This window comes from Lycium ferocissimum, chromosome 7, assembly GCF_029784015.1.
Source record: "Lycium ferocissimum isolate CSIRO_LF1 chromosome 7, AGI_CSIRO_Lferr_CH_V1, whole genome shotgun sequence".
Classification (NCBI taxonomy): Eukaryota; Viridiplantae; Streptophyta; class Magnoliopsida; order Solanales; family Solanaceae; genus Lycium; species Lycium ferocissimum.
In genome coordinates, this window is record NC_081348.1 from 33,808,968 (window position 1) to 33,831,156 (window position 22,189).

At 34.7% G+C, this 22,189-nt stretch overlaps 3 protein-coding genes across 5 annotated transcripts; 1 reads left to right on the forward strand and 2 right to left on the reverse strand.

The window, feature by feature from the left end:
- Positions 1-600: 600 nt before the first annotated feature.
- Positions 601-8,309, forward strand: LOC132064537 (MACPF domain-containing protein At4g24290). The gene is made up of 7 exons (XM_059457542.1): positions 601-1,398; positions 2,112-2,350; positions 2,918-3,119; positions 4,174-4,242; positions 4,338-4,524; positions 5,932-6,098; positions 7,388-8,309. Exons 1-7 carry the CDS (start codon positions 1,138-1,140, stop codon positions 8,066-8,068), a joined length of 1,806 nt encoding a protein of 601 aa, XP_059313525.1. The 5' UTR covers positions 601-1,137; the 3' UTR covers positions 8,069-8,309.
- Positions 8,310-8,732: 423 nt separating this feature from the next.
- On the reverse strand, positions 8,733-10,995 carry LOC132064538 (uncharacterized). Its single transcript, XM_059457543.1, has 3 exons — positions 10,654-10,995; positions 9,575-9,960; positions 8,733-9,198 (listed from the first exon to the last, which is right to left on the reverse strand). The coding sequence occupies exons 2-3, from the start codon at positions 9,872-9,874 to the stop codon at positions 9,055-9,057; spliced, it is 444 nt and encodes a 147-aa protein (XP_059313526.1). The 5' UTR covers positions 9,875-9,960; positions 10,654-10,995; the 3' UTR covers positions 8,733-9,054.
- Positions 10,996-15,221: 4,226 nt separating this feature from the next.
- LOC132064539 (large ribosomal subunit protein uL3y) lies at positions 15,222-19,516 on the reverse strand. Of its 3 annotated transcripts, none has more exons than XM_059457544.1 (6): positions 19,379-19,516; positions 17,698-17,800; positions 16,866-16,976; positions 16,253-16,557; positions 15,728-16,137; positions 15,222-15,638 (listed from the first exon to the last, which is right to left on the reverse strand). In XM_059457544.1, the coding sequence occupies exons 2-6, from the start codon at positions 17,780-17,782 to the stop codon at positions 15,380-15,382; spliced, it is 1,170 nt and encodes a 389-aa protein (XP_059313527.1). In that variant the 5' UTR covers positions 17,783-17,800; positions 19,379-19,516; the 3' UTR covers positions 15,222-15,379. The 3 variants fall into 3 exon arrangements, with proteins under 3 accessions (XP_059313527.1, XP_059313528.1, XP_059313529.1); XM_059457545.1 differs by having other exon boundaries at positions 17,698-17,814; positions 19,393-19,506; XM_059457546.1 differs by having other exon boundaries at positions 17,698-17,791; positions 19,379-19,499.
- Positions 19,517-22,189: the final 2,673 nt, after the last annotated feature.

Below are 22,189 nucleotides of genomic sequence, written 5' to 3' on the forward strand. Positions count from 1 at the left end.
TTAAAAGTTAATAAATATTATATACTTTTAAAAATTAAAATATATATTTACAATTAAAATTAAAACATTATTTTTAAAAAAATATTAAAATAGTATAGTATAATATTATATTAAAAAATTATGTAAAAATATTTTTTGAGAAAAGGAAAGTATTTGAGAGGGGAATGATAAGTTTAATATTGTCATTTCAACTTTTTATTCATGTATTAGTTATACCATCTGCTACCTCGCATAAAATAATACATAAATTCCCTCATAATTTATACATGTATTAGTTATATGGGTTTCTAAATTGCAAACCAAACGTCTTACTAATTTTATACACGAAAGAACTTACTTCCTAACTAACTATCAAAAGCGGTATATGTATATAGAAATTAATACATGAATAAGATATCTCTTTAGTAACTATCAAATATGATATAAGTTAATGTAAAAATTAATAAATGAATAACTTGCCTTTAGTCCGACCCTATTCGGTCACTATCATTTGCCACAATCCATATTTTGTCCTTCCTTCTTAATTAGTACAACATGACAATTTCCCTCTTTTGTTGAGAACATTACCAGTCCAGACAAGTTGCTTTCACTGATTTGGCCCTCTTTAGACGTAAAACGTTAGTCAATTCAGTATCCCTCGTTGACCACGGCACTCCACTTCTGTCACTGTTAAAATCTTCACTCACACACACACACAGTAAAAAAAAAAAAAAAAAAACGTTCTTCCCTCTTTAACCTCAAAATCGTCTTCGCAAATTCGTCGCAGTCATCTTCAAAGCTAGTCTCTAGATCTGAGCTTCACTTCAAAGTCAATACGAATTCTTCGGATCTTAAACTCCACATTTCAATACACCTCAGCTAGGGTTTCGAGTCCGTAATGCTATCGAATACTCATTATTTACCAAGGAAATGCACGTGCACTACGTGATTCTAGGGTTTGTCTAGTTCATTTGATCCAAAATAGCATCACTGGGGATATAATTTTCCAAATTTCTAGATTGATACATTAAGGTTTCCGAACCTTTGACTATTCTTCAGTTTACAGCTGTCATTTTGACTAATCTAGGAACATTTGGTTCATTTATATGTTTTGCGTGTATGTTAATTGTTGAAACATTTAAAGGAATGCTGTGACGAATGGCGTTGAAGTTACCTGCTGTTGAAGCAGCTAAGGTTGCTATTCAGTCAATAGGATGTGGATATGATATATCATTGGATTTGAGGTTAAAGTATTGTAAAAGTTATCCGAATAACAGTCGTTTAATCGAAATTGATGAAGATGAGAGTAGGGACGTTGTGCTTCTTGGTGGTATTTCGATACCTAATGTGTCGAAATCTATTAAATGTGATAAAGGAGAACTTACGCGGTTTCGTTCTGATGTTCTTTCTTTCCAGCAGGTATCTTTGTTTATACTTGCATTTGGTCATTGGTCGAAATCTATTGTGCTATTGTTTTGCTTATGTTATTTGCTTTTATGTGAAGAGGTTAGAAACTTAGTGGGCGTTTGGACATAAGAATTGTGAAATTTGTAAGAAAGTAGTACTCATATTTGTTTTCAAGTTGACAATGATATTTGGAAACTGGAGTCGTGTTTGGACATGAATACATTGGAGTTGATTTTGGATTTTGTGAGTGATTGGAGTAAAAATTGTGAAAACAGCTTTTTGGAGTTTTTCAAATAGCAGAAAATTCCGGAATTCAACTTAAAATTGTAACAATTCTATATTCAAGCAGTTTTCTGCAATAATATTCCAGAAAGAAAAAAAAAAAAAACTATTCATGGCCAAACGCGCTCTTCTCTGGTGGTTGTAGCGTGTGGATATGTTCTTTTATCTGTATTTTATGATGCCAGCTGTTTTCTATATTAAGAGTTTGGAATATATTGATGTATAAATTCTTACAGTAGGAAGAACGACTTAGTGTCTTTTAGTTCCTCCATCACTGTTAAGAGTTAGAAGAAAACATAAATGGGAATATAATTCACTTCTGTATATGTACTTCTAATCATTCCTCTGCTGTTAATTATTAAGTTGGGCAGAGTAGCAATTGTCGGCAAATTTTTCTGTCTTGTTTTTGTGGTCAATCTGAGAGTTCCTTTTGTTACCTGCAGATGTCAGAGCAGTTCAATCAGGAAGTATCCGTGAATGGTAAAATTCCTTCAGGGCTCTTCAATACTATGTTCGAGTTTTCTGGTTCTTGGCAGAGGGATGCAGCGTATACTAAAACCCTTGCTTTTGATGGTGTGTTCATCACATTGTACTCTGTTGCTTTAGAAAAATCTCAAATGGTGCTGTGTGATTATGTTAAAAAGGAAGTTCCATCAACATGGGATCCTGCGGCATTAGCAAGGTAATATTTGTTACTTACTTAAACTGTTAAACATTGGCGTTGTGTTTTGATATCTTATTTCAAGAGCAGTCTCCATTAGTTGGATTTCTGTCTGAAGGAGGTTAGCAGTAAAGAACTACTCCTGATCCAAGCTCCAATTAAAAAAAAAAAAAACTTTAGATCCATACTCTATCTGGCTCTCGCTTTTAATTCCTTCCATTACTGTTTAATCAACTTTTGGCCAACTCTGTTCCCTTTTTAATGCCAAACAAAAATATATGCAAGAGAAGAGAAGGGAATGTAAACAGTTAACGATACCTCAAATAATGTACCTCAACGTCCTTTTGAGTTTTTTGCATATTCTTTTTTATTTACTTGAGGCATTCTAGTTGATCAGAATCACAGAGCTCTCCAAGTTACAACTTGGAGTAAGAGGGCTTTGATGCAACTGTTTGTTAGGTCACTATTTGGTATCTACCTTTATGTCACGTATAAACTGGTCAAGTACAAGCAACACATTGTTTACTGGAAAGTTCTAGCCTATTTGGACTTTGTCATACTAGTTCTGAAATTATGTTCATTCTCCAGGTTTATTGAAAAATTTGGTACTCATGTCATTGTTGGTATAAAGATGGGGGGAAAAGATGTAATATATATGAAACAGCAGCACTCCTCGTCCCTTCTGCCTGCTGATGTGCAAAAGCGTTTGAAGGCAATGGCAGATAAGAGGTTTTCAGGTGCAAATGAACAAGGCGGAATAGAATCGCAGCAGGCACATCAGAATGAGAAGGTCTTAATCCCATCTAACCCTCAATTTCTATAATCATGAAAAACATTCCTGGACACATGAATTATGTTTTTATATGGAGCTTTTGGAGACTGTATGCTGATTGCACTTTTCTTACTTCTTTTATCGAGGTGACCACACTTTTCTTACTTTGCCAAATGCCAACACAACCGAGAAATACTCTAGAATTTTGGTATGTGTTAAAGCATCTATATCTCTGACCATCTAAACAACACTGGCCCCTTCTATCTGGTGGGTTGAACTTGTATTAGAAGTTCCAACTTAGGTTGTCAGTTTTGAAGTGCTAATTACAGGCAGAAGCAATGACGGTCTTAATGACCTTTGAGCATATTATTTCATACATGCATCTCAGGACAGTTAAGCTCCTTTGGAGCTGCATTTTGAAATGAACTCCCATGTCCAGGAATACGAAGACCAAGGAAAAAGATCCTTATAAAAAAAAAAAAAAAAAGACCAAGGAGAAAGATGATTATTGCCAGTCATCTACATTTATTCACTTTGACATGGAACCATTAAACTTTTGCTTTTATAGGAGGTGGACTAACTAGGTTGTGAAAAAGGGATTGTAAAGGCCAAATTGATGGTCTTTTGGATTCAGAAACAAGATAATATGAAGTTAATGTTTTTCTGTTTCTCTTATCCCTTTATGACTCGAAGTGTTTTTGACCCAAACAATTAAGGGTGTTTACTCATCGCTGTTGCTTGAATGGTCATAATTGCCAAGCTTTCTTATTCCTGGTTATTTTGGGAAGTCCTTTCTCTCTCAAATTGTTTTTTGAAATGTTAATTTAAATCTCCACAATATTGGCTGGATCAAAAATGCGTAATAAGATCTTCTATGGCAGCGGAGACAGTGTCAACCAATATCTGCATATGGATTTACTTCGTAGGTCATTTGTCTTACAATTGGATGTTAGTTGAAATCCTTCTTGTCAGATTTTAAATCGATTACTGGAAAAAATTTCACGACATTTTATTACGTCACAATTATTATGAATCTATTGTCTAAGTCTCTAATTTGATAATGTTGCCTCAGTTTGAAATCAGGGAGCACCGACTGAGGTTCGCTGATCCCAATATATCTGGTTCATATGCACATAAGGAGGTAGGTAGCATAGGGTTTTCATGTCCGTTAAATTTTCTGCACTTTAGAGTTCTGAACAAGTTTGTCAATTTGCCCATTGGCTACTGAAATTGCAGGATACTGTTTGTATTTGCAAGAGGAGAGGTGGAAGTGATAACAGAGGCCTGATGCATAATCAGTGGTTACAAAGTGTGGATCAGGAGCCTGATGTGATCTCAATGTCTTTCATTCCTATAACTTCACTGTTGAATGGCATCTCAGGAAGTGGATTTTTAAGTCATGCTATAAATCTGTACTTACGCTGTGAGTTAGAGCATCATTTGTTATTTTCTTGCTTCTATCTTGTACGTGATATAAGTTTTAGACTTCTAGGTAATTGCTAAATGTTACATTTCCGTTTAATAGCTATGGCCTATGGGTAAACAATAAGAGGGAGGAGGGCCTGTTGAGTTCCAGTTAATTTTTCACCTTTATGTGTGGATTTTCTCAAAATAATGATTTTATCAAAATAAGACGTTGGAGTCAGTGGCGGAAAATTACACTGTGTAACTAGGTAAATTTTTTTATTTTTTATTTTTATGTATATATATTACATATTGACACTCCTTGATTTCTTTGTGTATTTACTTCTTTATATTTTGACACCCCTTGGTGAAAATTCTGGCTCCGCCACTGGTTGGAGTGCCTATTTGAGCCCCTGCTAATTATGCGGCTAAAGGATCATAGCTGATTTTAAATATGTCTGTATTTTCTCAAAATATTAATATGTTGTTCCTGGAATATTTTTAAAAAAAATTGCAAAAACATTTAAAAAAAAAAAAAAAGGTTTAGGCTGGCCTGTTTTGGTGTAACTACTATTGCTTGCATTTGAAGGTGTATTTCAAGTGAAATATGGTCCCGAATTCAAGTTGATTCTATTTCGACTCTTCCTTCGAGAAAGACGATCAAACAATTCCCAATCATGGTCCTTGCGGATCGGATCATCCATATAATATACAAAAAGGAACTCCAGATATTTGAGATCTTTCTCTTTGAATATGATCTCAATTCCAGTGACGGTTTCATTAGATATCTTATAACCTTGAATCCCTCTTTTGTCCCAAAAAAAAAAAAAAAAAAAAAAAGGAAAAAAAAAGAAACATGCGGTTTTGTTTCATAGCTAAGAGCTCTTTCTTGGGCTGTGTTCCTATTTATTAATAGGATTTTGGTTTACACGACCTGTTGCGGCAAATGCTTGTCAAAAAGCGTTTGTAACTAGAAATATTACTTTTCACTTTCAGCCACAAATCTTAAACTCTCGTCAACTTATTTTTCAAGCGGAAGTTAATGTCCGCAACTTCAACTTACACAATCTTTTTTCTTTTAACTTGAACTCTAAATACCCTTTTTTAAAAGAAAAAATTCAACTCAAATGTTATCCAAACTCTTTTCTCACAAGTTGTTTTTTCCAATATACTGTTTAATAAAGAAGTAGTTTTAGGGTAATTTCAGAGAAAAAATCTTCTTCCGCGATAAGTCTTCAAAAATGTGCAGTTACCTAAACATGTTTTATTTTTGATCTATTTTTTCAAAAGGCTTTCTCCACAAGTTTTGCGAGATGGCTCTTAAGGAATTTGAAAATGTATTAACTTCATGGGATGTTTATTATGTAATTACCTGGAAATCTATGTTCATAATGCTTTACCCTTATATAAAGTGTTGTCTATGCAGATAAACCACCAATTGAAGAGCTTCACCAATTTTTGGAATTTCAACTGCCAAGGCAGTGGGCACCAGTCTTCAGTGATCTTCCACTTGGTCCACAGAGAAGGAATTTAAATTTTGCATCTTTGCAGTTTAGTTTACTGGGCCCCAGGCTTTACGTGAACACCACTCCTGTGAGCTCCCTTAATTTTAACACCTCAATTTTCTATAGACCTACGATGGAGTAAAATTTGGTTATATCCTCCTTGAACTTCTTATGTTGCAGTACCAACTCAATGCAACCGTGTCATATTCCTTAAGTTATTCACCATTAACATTGCATATCACACCTCCCTAAGGAAAAAAACTACTTTTTCTTTGTGGCCTTGGTGTTCCATATGTTCCTCCACACCGTCTTTTTTCCCGTCCTTAGCTAACTCCATGTAATCTTATCCCACAGTTAAGGCTTCCGTTCTCGACCCTGACTATATAATCTTCTCTTCCAGCTCACCTTGCTGGCTATCATAAACGTTCGTCAGGTACTCAATCTCGTCAATTTTCAACCCTAGATGGCTTTAGTGACCCTTATATCCCATGTGATCCCTTGTCACCTTTAATAACCTGTTTTTGATAAGTTAATCTTCTTAAATAATCAGTTACCAAAGTCCCTCTATCATTCACCATACCCGATTGATGTGTGTATGCATCCTTCAAAGTTAAACATCCTTCCTAAAGTATCCTGTTTCTTCTATCAACAATATAATTTATAAACTTCTTCGCTCTCATAATCTATTATGTAACCCTAGTTAGTGGCTATTATCTTTTTCCATAAAGCTTTATCCTCTCAAACAAATCTAACTATTTCCCTGGTAGCACCATCTTGAGGACAATCCAAATCCTAACCCCAAATGAACTGGGAGTCGTTATACTTTTCTGGTCTTCCAAATATAGTTTTTTCCTTCCCCTTCTTTCCTTCCCACAAAAAATCTCGTCATTATCTCCAATTTGTTTGCAACAGCTCAAGGAATATAAAACAAAAGACATGCTATCTGTGGGTATGTTAGAGGTAGACATTAGACTGGGACATCTGTTGATTTTGTAGGATTTTGGCTTTTCTGCAAATATTTAATACGGATGATCCCTAGTAATAATATTTTTCGCGAAGGATGTGAGACGATTACATCTTTTCTTCTTCATTTTAAATAACAATGTTTGCGCCTGTGAATTATTATGGGTTTAGAGCAGCTCGGAGTGCATTGCTAACTGTTTTCGATCCTTACAAAGACTCTTTCTATTAACTTCCATTACAGTTTCTAATTAAGTCCACTGAGCAACATGAGATGGCGGCCCCTCACTAGTTTCTTTGGTCTTGTACCAAATGCCCGGGCTCAATAAAGTTAGAAAAAGGAGGGGAAATACTGTTGATTAGTCTGCTGAGTATCTTCTCTCAAGGCGTCCATGTGATTCGTGTTATTCATTGCAGGTTGATGTTGGCAAGAGGCCGGTGACTGGGCTTCGTTTGTACCTTGAAGGTAGGAGGAGTAACCGCTTAGCTGTCCATTTGCAGCATCTTTCATCTCTTCCTAAAATCTTCCAACTTGAAGATGATCCAAATGGCAATTATCGTCGAGAATCATATGATCGCAAATACTATGAAAAAGTTCAATGGAAGAACTTTTCTCATGTCTGCACTGCTCCTGTTGAATCTGATGAAGATCTTAACATAGTTACTGGAGCACAACTGGAAGTAGGGAACTACGGGTTTAAAAAGGTGCTCTTTCTGAGACTCCATTTCTCGACTGTCATGGGAGCTACTATGGTAAAGCACCCTGAGTGGGATGGTTCCCCTGGGTTGGCCCGCAAATCTGGACTGATATCAACTCTCATTAGCCAGCACTTTACATCAGTACAGAAGCCACCTCCGCAGCCAGCTGATGTGAACATAAATTCTGCCATTTACCCCGGTGGTCCTCCTGTTCCCGTCCAAGCCCCGAAGCTCTTGAAATTTGTCGATACTACTGAGATGACTCGAGGACCACAGGAACCTCCTGGTTATTGGGTTGTTTCAGGTGCAAGGCTTATGGTTGAGAAAGGAAGGATCTTGGTGAGGGTCAAATATTCCTTGCTAACTGTAATACAACCGGATGATGAAATATCAGAGTAGTTGAGAAGATTCTCTTTAAGTTATACTTCACATGCAAACTCTACAGGGAGAAGTGGTAGCATAATTTGTTGCTGATTTTTACGATGTTGAAACACCTGTTGTACAAATTTGGTGAAAGTGCCAAAAAAGGGGATGAAGCAACTCTTCTGTACTAGATGTCTGTAATCTTTTTTCTGATATTGTTCTCTTAATGTAAATCATGACAATATTGGTTGTAATATAATTTTCACTTCTCCAAAAATCTGTCTTTGCTTACTTTAGTGCTTAACCAATTTGAAAAGTCACAATTGTTTGATTGAGATCAACTCTAGCAAGAATCCAGATTCCAGGGTGCGTGGATAAGAACGTGCGTTTGGCTTGCCAAAATTTGAAGCCAGATGTACTTGTAATTTGTACCCGGAGGCAGGAGATATTGAGCTAACTGCTGAATCGAACTTTTTGATTTTCCTCTTTTGTTTGGTCACGTTATTAATAGAGTTGCTCTTTCTACTCGCATCACAATTCTCACAAGACTGTTAGTGGTAAAATGTTTAATCTATCCCAGATTTATGCATAAAAACATTAGTCATAATCCTGGAATTTGAATCAAGTGACATAAAGCTGATCGAAGTAGGATGAAGTTCATAAGCTCAATAGTCAAAAGATTAGGTAAAGCACTACATGGTAAAAGAAGCTTACTTCAAAAGAACAACTGAAAACTTAGCCAATTGAACTTCCCAGATCTTGCCCATAACTCACATATTGGAAAAGGCAAGACTAAATAGGGGAACTTAGTCAAATATTTTACACAAAAACAATGAAATGTCACCACACATTTTCCTCCCCAATGTGCAAAGCTTCAGTTTTCGCCCGACAGCTAATTTTACAGGTCAGAGCAGGGTAAGAGAGGGCTAAATTGCGCAATTGGTGAACCTTTTTGATGGTCACATAATTTTTTTTAATGATTCATATATATGATAACAACAATAATTAGTCTTTTAGAATCATTACGAGAAGGGAAAACTATGTTCATGGGAAGGCCAATAAACCCTTTCTCTTGGACAAGGCAATGGAGTTGGCTTGGCAATGAAGGTAGGATACTGTTGTCCTGGCATCAAAACTGTATAATCTGACGAATATCGCGTTTGTACCTGCGTAAACAAGACATAATCATTAATTAGATTGGTACTTTGATTTTCATAACTATTTTTTGCTTTTCCCTGTTTCTAATTTATAATTTTCTTAAAAAGTTTCTACACATGGTTGCAGATGATCTCTTTGAGTTGAGTATTTAGCTCATTCTAGACCTATAAAGATTAAAGCAAGTAGAGTGAAAGATGTTTGAACCATAAAGGGATAAATAGGGTTGATATCTCTGGAAGAAAATAGAAGAAAAGCACTAGAAAACTTACTAGCAGACTTTCAAGACTTGGAAAAATGAAAGATTTCTATGTAACTTATCAACATTCCTTTTAAGAAAAAGAAAGAAAAAACAATTTAATTCTTGAATGTAGTTGAGGAACTTACCATTTCTGAACTTGCACGTTTCTGAATCGGCCCCAACTCCAAGGAACCGTGTCTACTATCTCGAGGCGAAGAGAAGGGTGGACTAGGCTTGAAAAGATGTTCAAAGATGGCCATGATGAGAAACATGGATATGAGGATAGCTGTAGCAACAAAGCCGAAACAAATGGCATCCATTGATGTCCCAAAGTTCTTCCATTGTCCTCCTCTAGTGACTTGTGTTTGGGAAGGACTAGGTTCTGAACTTGTGTGAATATTGTTCCATGGATTTGATCTTTCTGACCCAAGCTCACTCATATTCATAATCCACTTGTTTCATTGATCAATAACAAAAACAACTATAACTTATCCTCAATACCAGGCTAGTTGGTGTGTTGTATGAATCCTCACTGTTCGTGTCAATTCATATAAGCTTAGCTCAGTTCAATATTACATAAAATAGAATCAAAACAACAAGCAAAAGCACAAGAAGTTCTCTTTTTTTTTTTTTTTTTCTCTCTCTACTGACATATAAATCTTTGATAGGACAAAATATATAAGTCAGAGGTTTAGCTAATGCTAGCATATAATGGCATTTTGTTTGTACATTTTTAAAGGGAAAAAAAAATCATTTCATCATGAGAATTTAGAACTTTTATTCTGTGTGATAAAGCTCAAGAAAACAACTTCATGGTAGCAAAAGTTGTGTTAGTAGCTTTGACGTGAAGAGATATCAACAGGTCTATTTTACTTCTGAAAATATCATGATCATGTTTTCTTGTTTTTTATTATACAGAGAAGTAGCTTAATAGAAACTATGACCTTTGTAAACATACGGAATCTCAGTTCATCATCAAGCAGTTCTCTTTTGGTTGTACTTATGCTGTTATATATGGATCAGCTTTTTTGAAATAGAAGTTTCTCATTTTGCAACTCTTAAAATAATATCACACAACAAGATTCTCAATTATACCATTAAAATGCAGGTAAGAGATAATATGAATACAGATTGAAATATAGCAGGGAAAAATTAACAACAAAGAATCAAGAAAATCATGTGCTGCAAAAAATGGAGGAAAAAGGGCATAATTTCAGGCTATTACCTTGAATCTTCCTCTGTGATGTTATCTACTTGGAAATAAGTATGTGATGAATAAACAAATGTTTGAAAGATAAATTAAATATCCTGAGAACAGGAAGACCCAATATTAAGAACTTTATATATTCTATAGTTTCATGTGATGGAAGAAACAGACAGACACATGACTCCAATTTTATTGAAGAAACACAGCTCAAACTAGGTAGCTTTATACCTAGCAGCAAACAAATATAAAGACAAAATTATAAGATAATCTTAGTTGCTAGACATTTGTTTGGTTTTAAATAAAGGACTTTTACATTATCAATATATCATAACTGGTTATAGCGGGTTATTTATTATATTCTTTTTTTTTTTTTACCAAATCAAGATTACTATAGACTTATTTAACGTAACCTGATAATATAAAAAAATTGTTGACTATCAGTGCACAAAAGTTAAACTCCTTATGTTTGTTTTCTTTTATTTTACCTTTCTTTCCTTATGGTGTTTGTTGTACATGATCTTGATGCCAAACTTAATCAGTACTATACTTTTGTTTGAACATTTAGGGAAGCAAACTTAAAGAAAACAAAAAGTGTTGGCCCTCTTTGTCTGCAGAGCCTAAAGCAAGAGTGTGACCCCTCTTTGATGCTTGCAAAAGCATTCGCTTTCAAGATACCATAATTGATGGTTTCCTGTTAGCTAAATACAACCCTATTTTTCGCTTCTGAATTAGTAAGTATATTTGAATATAACGTATATACAGTGATAGTGTAAAAAATTTCTTATATCATTAGCAGTGGCGGAGCCAAAATTTTCACTAAGGGAGTTCAAAAATATAAAAGAGGAAGAAATGAGGAAGCCAAGGGGGTTCAACATCTACTATTTATATATAAAAAATAATTTTAACCTTATATATACATGGTAATATTTTGCCGAAGGGGGTTCGGGTGAACACCTGGCCACCACTCGGCTCCGCCCCAGATCATTAGTATAATTTAACTTATTCTGGCAGGTTGAATGTTTTATTTTCAAAGTGATTAGTTCCACTTAGTATGGATAGTTATTTATATTTATCTTTTAGGGGAGCTGATATTGTGAAAAAACTTTTACAGTATCAATTTATAGAAGTTAAGCATATTATTAATTTGTTTGCCCCGATCATGGGTCGATTAAAGTTCCAAGTTGCAAACTCTTACCCTGCTATTGTGACCCCATTGTCTACCAATTAAAGAGGTTGCGAGTAAGCGTAAGCTCCCCTGGAAACTCTTCATTCGCTTCCTGGGAGCCGCATAACACATAACTGAAAGTCGGAGGACCCATACTATATGTCTAACCTTTCGCTCCGAGGGACCGTAGATTGAAAGAGCCTTAGTACTAGGTGAAATAGTGCAGGATCTTTGTCAATTTCGATAAATTAAGATGTTCAAAAAAGAAAAGATTCAAAAAAGAAAAGTCATGTTTTATATTTTATTTACAATAAGGTGTTTTGGCCATACTATTTTGACCACAATGGCCCAAATGAGGTTAATTCATATGACTATTTAGGTCAAATTTAATAATTTATGCTTACTTAATATCATTTCTATCTTTTCTTCTCAAAGTTTATCTTAATTTAAAATTGTACAATAGAGATTATGGTGGTTTTTACATAAGTGTGGCCAAATTTGAGTCAAATTGGTGTGGCAATTTAGCAACTCTCTTTTATTTAAGGCGTATAAAGCCATGAATTTTCTTTATCAAGAAGATACTCCCTCCGTCTCAAAAAGAATGTCTTAATTTGACTTGGTACGGAGTTTAAGAAATAAAAAAAGACTTTTGTAATGTATGGTCAAAAGCAAGCCTTAGATATTTCTGTGGTTGTAAATCATCTCATAAAGTTAAATTGTTTCTAAATATAGCAACGTGTCAATATTTTTGGGACAAACTAATAAGGAAAGTAAGACAATCTTTTTGTGACGTGGGAGTATTGTATAGTCAGAGATCATTTATAAAGTTTCCATAGAAGTAGATGGACAAAAACAAACATAAGGTTTCATCATTCAAAATTGGCAATACATACCAAAAAAAAAAAAACATGATCTCCCGCTAGATAGGCAGGATAAGGAAAAGCTACCAATAAAGAAAAAAGAATAAGGCTGCAGCAGGTGGAGTTTTTGATAATCTTACAGCTAATGCTATACCAGAAGAGCCATGATTCAATTGAAGAAAGAACACTAAAGTTTTTTTTTTATCTCCAACACAAAAAGGAGAAAAGCTAGAAAAATCTTTTGATAGAGACCATTTTGTTCATTTATTCCTCAATTTACCTGCTAAAATCTTTGTCTCATAAACCCCACAACTTTTTGTCAGAAGCACTACTGGTAGCTTAAATTTCTTGAATTATTTGCGCAAAGTCCCCTTTTATAGATTGAAGCTTTCTATGCACCCACCTCACCTCAACTCTCCTCCCCATAAGAACGGCCTAAATTATGATGATTTTGTTGAAGTATAAATGTGAAAATTATTAAAGTAAAAGATTTTATTTTTTTGGTTTAATTGTACAGTATATCATACTCACTGTCCTGACTAATCTGATTTCATATTGAATAGGCTTAAACGTATTGCATTTCATACTCACTAGCCTGACTAATCTGACTTCCCACCGAATAAACTCAAGCGTATTGTAATATCGTATCTCTTATTTACTGGCCTGACTAATCTGATTCGGCATCTAATAGGCTCAGGATACAAAAGAAGATGATAGGAAAAGCGGGGAAGGAACCATCTTTTTGTTTTTTCCTCCTTTTCATTGAGTGAGGATTTTTTAACAAGATAAGGGGCTTTGTCTGTCAAAAGCTATGAGAAAAATTACAAAACTAATTAAGCTATTATGTGCATGATGTCCCGAGAACACCAACAACCACCATCACATCCAAATCCCAAGCCCATTCGCAAAAAAAAAGAAGAGAAAATTAAGGTTAAAGTGAAAAAGTTTGCATAAATTTCTGTATAGTGTAATTGATCATCCCATTTCTTTCATTTAGCTATATTTTACCTATAATTTGATGAACCAAGCTTACTTGTGTGCAAGATGTCACAGAGAAGTAAAACTAGAGTTGGAAGTAATATGCCATTGGTTTCTTGAAGATTTATATTGGGGTCATATCAAGGAAAGAGCACAAATTTTTAGCACAAGACATTTTTGGGGGTCTGGTTGGCCCATGACAAGAAGAAGAATAAAGCACTGTTGAAAACTGTTTAACATTGTCTGCTTTTTTTCCTTTGTCCCCAACCACTCTCAATCTCCTTTTTCTTTCTTTTTATCTTAAGTCTCTCCAATGAGACAAACTTATCACTTCCTTGTTCCAAATTCTACAGAGTAGTAGAGTTTACCTTGAGTTCTCAAATGGTAGAAGGATAATATGTAACAGGTACATGATGAATGAGTTGAAGTGTACAGAAGTTTTTGACTGATTCTTGATGGATCGAGTTATTCAGTGTTGTTAGCGGGATATAGCAGGTATCCGATGCATTAGCTGAGGTGTGCAAAAGCTGACCCCTAGACTTCGTTATAAAGTCATTAGAAAATGAAGGGTAAGCAAAGAGGAAGTTTGTTACTATTATTCAAAGAACAGAGATTCATATCAGTTGCTTCTTTTCCACATTGTAGGTTTCCTGTGTTAGCTTTTTAGGGCATAAAACCCCACTCATTCCATTCCTCTTTTCTCATTATACTTATCTTGACGTTCTTCCTTCCCATGTGAAATGATGCCTTTTTTAACCTATATTAAGTACATCTAACGTAGGACCGTAGTTTATTTATCAAGTACACAAAGTTTTATATATATATATATATATATATATATCTTTCAATATTTATTATTTATATTAATGTTTGCTGAAAGAAGTGCAATCCTAACCATTATGTATGTATTATCCATACTAGATCTCTCTGTTATCCTACCTTCTCATATGTTTTCAACAGACCATCTTTGCAAAAACGAGCCACCTATACCTACAATTTGTACAATTCTTTCCGTTTTCCAATTTCGTGGAGCTATTTACTCAATAGCACAGTGTGTAAATCGAATGGAGGCTTCAGTTTTACTCATTAAATTTTGAGCTTTCATGTATGAACCCATCCTTCGATGTACAAAACTATGATAGGCTCGATCACATCAGCAAATTTAATGGCATATGAGGTAACTACACGTACCATTAAAATTCATTCCAATATGTCGGTCTCCCCGAATGATAAATCGATCACAATATGTAAAACTTCACCAACCCCTAACCTATCTATCTTCTTATAAAAAATATGTAAAAGTCTACCAACACCAATTTAACCAAACCCATTTTTTGAATGGAAGAAATGTGCCACAGGTCCATTTCAAGCTTTGAATTGTGGGAGTAGCAAAAGTGGTAAACGTCAAAATCCATCTTACAGTTAGTTTAAGGAAACAAATCTCTGCTTAGGGTTGTTAGTGGTTACAACAGAAAACAAAAAAAAACCAACCACTTTGGTGAACATGATCTTACAGAAAGGAAGCAACCCAGTGAAAATGTTGGGCAGCAATCTAGAAAGATATGGAACATAAAAAAGGTCGATATCCAAAATAGCTTATTAAAATAACCAACTTCAAATTTAATCCGACAAAATTGCCACAGTATGAGCTTAAATAAAACACAAATCAAGCAGCACAGCATCTCATAAAAGAAGTCTATCTCTGTCAAAAAAGAAGTGCCCATATGGTCTTGACGAATTCTTAAGCTTTAAGACGTCCATAGAATTTTGCCTTCTCCTGTGTAGTCTGGAAGCGTCCATGGCCAAACTTGGAGGATGTATCAATGAACTTGAGCTTGATCTCCTCCAATGCAACCCTAGATGTCTGATTCAACAATGATTGTCTCAAAGTCACAACGCGCTTCTTTGGTCCAACACAGCAGCCCTTAATCAACAAAAAGTCTTCTTTCACAACACCATAGTGAGCGAATCCACCCATTGGGGTGATCTCCTTCTCAGTCCTGAGTAAGACAGGAAATTTTTCAAATTAAGAATTTTGATATCCAAGTAACAGAAACATGGGCATATTGTATATGTATTACGGACTAACCTGTCAAACTCAGTTGTGGCAGAATGAGACTCCTGGCCAGCCTTGCCCAGCCTGTAGACTTTCTTGTTCAACTCAGTGCGATGGTGATAACCATTCTGCCCAGCCCTGGCGACAGTGAATGACACCCTAGCTGGATGCCAAGCACCAATACAAGCCACCTTTCTAAGCCCACGATGAGTCTTACGTGGAAGACGGGTCACACCCCAACGAGTCACCACGCCCTCATACCCCTTACCTTTAGTCACACCAATGATATCAATCATCTCGTCCTTCTGGAAAATAGCATCAATAGGAATCTCCTTCTCGAAAAAGCCATAAGCATAATCAACCTTCTGAGCAACATCCCCACCATTAACCTGAATCTCCATCAGATGTGCCTTCTTTTGCTTGAGACCTTTCATTTTCCTAATCTGCAAAGCATAAAGTGTTGGGGGTGGGATCCTGAGAGCCTCGGAAGATAATAAGGTGAAAAAATAGCCTTTAAAGAGAGGCACGGAGCAGTAAGAGCTATAGTGAGCAAACTACCTGAGTATGGGCCAGAACACGAATGACACAACAATATTTCTTCATCTTCTCCAACTGAGCATTAATATCTTTCTTACCATCATCAGTTTCATACTTCTTTGAGTACTTTGCGAAGGCCTTCTTCTTGGACATGCACCAGTTCTTGTAGAATCTCCTTTTAATTTCTTCACTGAGATGTTGAGCCCAGACAGTGCTCAGGCAGCGAAGGCCACGTGGTGTTTTCACATATCCAACAACACCAACAACAACCATAGGAGGAGTTTCAATTATGGTAACAGCTTCGCAAGTTTCTTTCTTGTGGAGCTCTGCAAAAATGCCACTCATGAATGACAGAATTATGCGTATTTGCCTACTTCAAAAGACAACTTTCTTCCACAATGCAGTTAATCACCTAAAGTTCTAATAATAAACCTTAATATGGGCATTTTCCAAGCAGCAAAATGTATAGTTCCCTATCCGGACATCCCAAAAAACCTTATGCTGTCTAAGGTGAAAAGGCTCTAAGTTGTATAAACCTAGTTCCCTAATTGCCCAATCAGTTTTCTTAAGAGAACTCCGGTACTGCATTGGCATTATTAGCAGCTGAATCTTTGATATTGTAAGCAATACTTACTTGACCCTGGTTTTTCAACTTCTCTGACAATATGAGTCATGCCAGCTTTATATCCAAGGAAAGCTGTCAACCTGCAAGGTTTTGTTGGATCATCTCTGGGAAAAGCCTTCACTGCATAAACAAAGAGGTGAGCATAAAAGATTAGATTCCATGGTTACATTTTAAGCATTACATCTACTGCTGACATAAAGTTTGTTGGACAAATATCCTTGCAGGATAAAAATTGTCCTCGCCAACTATTGCAAATTTGTGCAATTGAATATCATCACAGTGACTGTGATACCACTATGTTACAGATGAACAACTATTTATTTTAGCCAAATGACTAAATCATATATAAGCTGCCCAAGCAGTGATGTTACTTGCACAATTCAAGAACAGTGGGAAAAAAAATCCAAAAAACATATAAAAGCTGCCCAAACACAAAGCATCCCTCTCGCCAAAACCAGAGAGCAAACAAGGCAGTACACATTTTCAGGATTCTGCAAATAAGGTGATGTATAAGTTGCAGTCCATCGTTACAGACACACAAACATGAATTTCTAGAAAAAATGTATTCCCAGTACGAGGGACCAAATGGCAAGGATACACACAGAGACCAACCAAACAAGGTCATCAAATAATTAACATCACCTCCTAACACAAGCGAGCTACTATTACAATCATAATTAGCATGCATATTAGTTTCCATTTAAAATTAAAACAACATTGAGACAAATTCCAAGTAGGGAGCCAAGACTGCCATATTTTTTTGCTCCAATATATATAAAACTCCGTCCTCAGCAGCAAAAATGCAAATCTAACAAGTAAAGGTAAAGATTTGAATTAAAACCTTTGCCCCTGTGTCGTGCAGCTCTTTTCCTTGGAAGAAATCCCAAGGAACCATGTCTTGGGTGCTCAAACTTACGATGCGACATTCTTCTTACCTGTAATAGCCAACACGAAAAGGCTAAGTGGCCTCAACCTCAAAGGAGAATAAACAAGCCAACATCTCCAAGTACTCATTTCTAGCTTAGAGAACAATAAAAAGTATTCTAAATCAAACAGAAAATTAGTTTTCAAAATAACAATTGGAACCTCCAAATGAAGTGATATGTTTAGGGTGAAGGTAAATGTCATATCTCTGCAGGACGGGCTTTCATTGCTCTAATTTGGTAATGTAATACACAAAAACCTCCCAAATTTATTGGAATCACTATAGCGAATAGACCAATAAAGTTCACATGGAAATATCAATCTAAATAATAATGAAAAGAAAATGCAAAGATGGGAAAGAACTGGACCTTATTAAAAGATGGGAAAGAACAGGATTCAACATTCAAACAATTTAGAAACTATACAGTTTATTAAAATAAAGTGAATATAAGGACGTCAACTATTTGGGGACAAAAATTTCACAGCTTTGGAATTTATGAAGTTGGAGTTGACGAGAGAGTTGTGATTGGTTATAGTTTTTGCAAAGAATATTGGGTTGTTTGAATGTACTCAAAGTGAGGGAAAAAAAAGTGAAAACAAGGTTTTAGGTGTTTTTCAAATTCCAAATACAACTTGATTTTCATAGCCAAAAGCTAATTTTCAAATAAAGTTAAAAAAATAATCGGGAAGAAAGTGAATACTTCTCATGGCCAAACGGGTCCTATGTAATTTTTGTTTCAAACAAAATGAAGAGTTCTGGACCAAAAACACGACAATTTTCACACTGAGGAAAAGGATCACTGAATATCAAAAACAACATGCTCTAGTCAAGTAATACATGTGAATCTAACACCAATCCTGGAGATGAATAGAAAAGCTCCCTGACCAAAGGCCTATGGCACGTAAAACATGCCAATTCTCGGGGCTCAATTGTCTTTCTTTCCAAAAACACCAAATTAATGGTGTCCCGGTGAAAGAGCCCTTTTGAGACTCCAGCCTTGATTACTTTTTCAAGTTGTTAAAAGGGAATACATTTCTCATCACCCCTGGGAATTTGGGCAAACTCAACATGCCTACTTGTACTAAAGTCTAAAAATGTTTTAAGAAAAAATAAAAAAACAAATAACTCTAAATTTGTTCACTTGATATTACATTTAAGTATTTCAAACAGAATAAAAAACACAAACACTCTCTTTGAGATAAAATCCTTGAATTTGGAAAACATATCAATCAACAAGACCTCAACACCACACTAAACTAGAGGGTTATATGCCATTTATATCAGTTTTTACTCGAGACAATTACATTCCAGATTCAAAAAAGGACTAACATGCTAAGTGTTTACAAAAAGTGCTTAAAAATGTACGTACAATCGAAGCTAAACGGATCAGATTTCGTTCGTGATGTACAGATCTCAGTTATAAACCCATTAGACAGTCCAGAATATGTTAAATCAGTTGTAACTAATCACTATCCAAGAAAAAGTATATAAGCAAATAAATAATACAGTAAATATATGGTTAACAATTCGATGTAAATGAAACATAATTGAGAAAATTTATGCTAAAGCTAATAGATCGAAAACTGAACGATGTTACCTCAGAGATCTAACGGGAATTGGCGGCCTCAATACTAATGTTGCCTTTCAGTGAAATTTTAACCCTCTGCTACTTTATATATATATAGAGTAAGGGATGGATATAACTAGGGTTTTGCTACTCGCTGTCTTTTGACATATTTGCCCCTATTAGCCTCGTTGGTGTGCCGCAACTTGATAAGGGTGAGGCGAGTTGCACTTACTACCGTGAGTCGTTTGGTGTGAAGGATAAGTAAAAATAGTCCTCCTTATTTCATATTTGATTGGAATAAAAATTTGATATAACTAATTCTGGGATTAGTTATTTCGAGATTGTAGCCCTTGAGGGTGTAATAACTAATTTCGGAATTAGTTACCCGGGATAAGTTGTTTCCCAACCAAATGAGCCCTAGTGAATGAAAAAAGAAAAATAACACTTCTAGTTTTTTTTTTTTTTTTTTTTTTAATATACTAGTCTAAAATTTATTGTTTAGCATAGATTTAAAATTGTTTTAAATTTTGTGAAAAAATCTAACCACAAAAGAAGGAGTTGTTGGAAATATGCCCTGATCTAATTATATTTAAATGTGATATGGTATTTGAGAGTAATTTTATTCGCGGTGTGTTAGTAGAGCAATAAATTTGAGTATTGTGATTGAAAGTCTTAACCTAAAAATGGATTGACAAATTTGTTAGACTAGCACATGATATGAATATTAGATAAGAAGTGACTGATCTCATAATTTCTTGTGTGTGCGTAATACTAGAAATTTAGATATTAGTTTGAAAAATCAGTTCGGGCGTGAGCCATATGTAGAAGTTGAATGGATGTTCCACTTACTTGAAAAATGGTGTAATGTATTGAGGTTGTGCGTGATGTTCTTAACTTTGACATCACTTATCTCATGTATAACAAGATATGTTCGAATCACTTTTAATACATCATATATTTTTTTTTTTGGGAGTGTTTTACAATCATGGGTGCGTATTGAGTGCAATAAATGAATCTTGATGATATCATTTGTATTTGAGATAAGGGTTAAAAACACACCTCATGTGATCTACGCTCTCCATTTTATATAAAAATGTTGCCAAGTGTTGTCCACGTGGATAAATAATGTCAAAATGGCACCTACATGGAAATTAAAAAAAAACTATTTGTTTTAAAAAACAAACTAAAAAATAATAATTTTGTAAAAAATATAAAAAATTATAGAAAATAAAAAAATAGTTTAAAAATTGGAAAAGTTATTTTTTTAAAAGAAAACTGATTATTTAGTTTTCACATTTTTTTTTTTAAAAAAAAAATCAAATTTTCCATTTTTTTAAATCATTTTTTTCCGATTTTCTAAATTTTTTGATATTTTTTTACAAAAATCATTTTTTTTCAGATTTTTTTTTAAATGCTGATTTTTTTAAAAAAAAAAAATATTATTTTTTAAAAAAATATTTTTTTTTTATAAAAAAATATTATTTTTTTATTTCCATGTAGGTGCCACCATAGCATTACTTATGCCAAGTGTGGACAATTTTTTTGAGAAAATTTCGAGAACTTCACTTGCTTTTGGAGAGTGAGTTCACACATCTAGTTCAGGTGTGTTTTGCAAACTAGATAGTGATAGTTTAAGTAGTTTTCTCAACCTTATGATAGTTTAGGTATGAAACTAAAAAAAAAGTAATAGTTAGGGTGTGTTTTTGACCCTTATCTCTTTATATTTAGTAATATATACGCCGTATATATTTTTGTGAAATAGTGGTGACAAAGTCTGGAGCTGAGGGCCTATTGAAAACAGGCTCTCCACCCCCACCCCACGCCCCCCCCCCCCCACACACACACAAAAGCTCTGCGTAAGCCCCGTCATCTTCAGACCCACTTGTGGGATCATACTGGATTTAGAGTTTGTCATTGACAACTATAGAATCTTATTAGAGTTTGACAATAACTGAAAAATAAATTTATATTTTATCCTTAAGCCAAGCATCCAAATTTTATAAATTTTTTAAGTACGAATATCAATAGCGAAGCTACAAGTTTTTTCCAAAGAACATATATATCCCATGGAAGTGGTTATTGTATCATTGTGGTGGAATGGATGGTAATTATGGTGGTTTGTAGGTTGAATGAATGTATATTCGGTGTATATCTAGTTATGTCTGGTTGTTAATACTATATATCATGTATATCACACCTCACATACAATGACACATACATGACGTACAAATGTGTATATTAACATATATTCAGTGTATGTCACGTGCATATCTTGTATTTCAATGTATATCACTATTTGTTATGTGTATATCAAGTATATACATTAACATACGACATACATATACAAATGTACATGGAGAGAAAAGTTGTGGAAACAACCTGGGCGGTGGGATAGGGACATCGGCGGAAAAGAAAAAAGGATAAGGGAGAGAAGCTCTAGCATTTTTCCGGTGGAGAAGCGGTCGATGATGATGGGGCAGCATGGCTAGCGGGTGGGATGGGGACAACGGATTTGTGTAAAAGGATGTTAGATTTGTTGGAGATTATATTTATTTTGTTAAAGTTCCACTATTTTTGAAAAAGAATAGTTGTATGAGTTATGATTAACAAATATTTGAGAAGATAAAATCATTAATTATGTTAGATTTGTTGGAGATTATATTTATTTTGTTAAAGTTCCAGCTATTTTTGGAAAAGAATAGTTTTATGAGTTATGATTAACAAGTTCTCATATTTGAGCAAGAATTCCTAAGAAGATAAAATCATTAATTATGTTAGATTTGTTGGAGATTATATTTATTTTGTTAAAGTTCCAGCTATTTTTGGAAAAGAATAGTTTTA

Coding starts and splice junctions, on each gene's coding strand:
- LOC132064538 (XM_059457543.1), bottom strand. CDS start 9,874: ATGAATATGAGTGAGCTTGGGTCAGAAAGATCAAATCCATGGAACAAT. Junction 9,199..9,574: donor AACGTGCAAGTTCAGAAATG/GTAAGTTCCTCA, acceptor TTGTTTACGCAG/GTACAAACGCGATATTCGTC.
- LOC132064537 (XM_059457542.1), top strand. CDS start 1,138: ATGGCGTTGAAGTTACCTGCTGTTGAAGCAGCTAAGGTTGCTATTCAG. Junction 4,243..4,337: donor GTTCATATGCACATAAGGAG/GTAGGTAGCATA, acceptor CTGAAATTGCAG/GATACTGTTTGTATTTGCAA. Junction 4,525..5,931: donor TATAAATCTGTACTTACGCT/GTGAGTTAGAGC, acceptor TTGTCTATGCAG/ATAAACCACCAATTGAAGAG.
- LOC132064539 (XM_059457544.1), bottom strand. CDS start 17,782: ATGTCGCATCGTAAGTTTGAGCACCCAAGACATGGTTCCTTGGGATTT. Junction 16,977..17,697: donor TGCACGACACAGGGGCAAAG/GTTTTAATTCAA, acceptor TTGTTTATGCAG/TGAAGGCTTTTCCCAGAGAT. Junction 15,639..15,727: donor GCCACAACTGAGTTTGACAG/GTTAGTCCGTAA, acceptor TGTCTTACTCAG/GACTGAGAAGGAGATCACCC.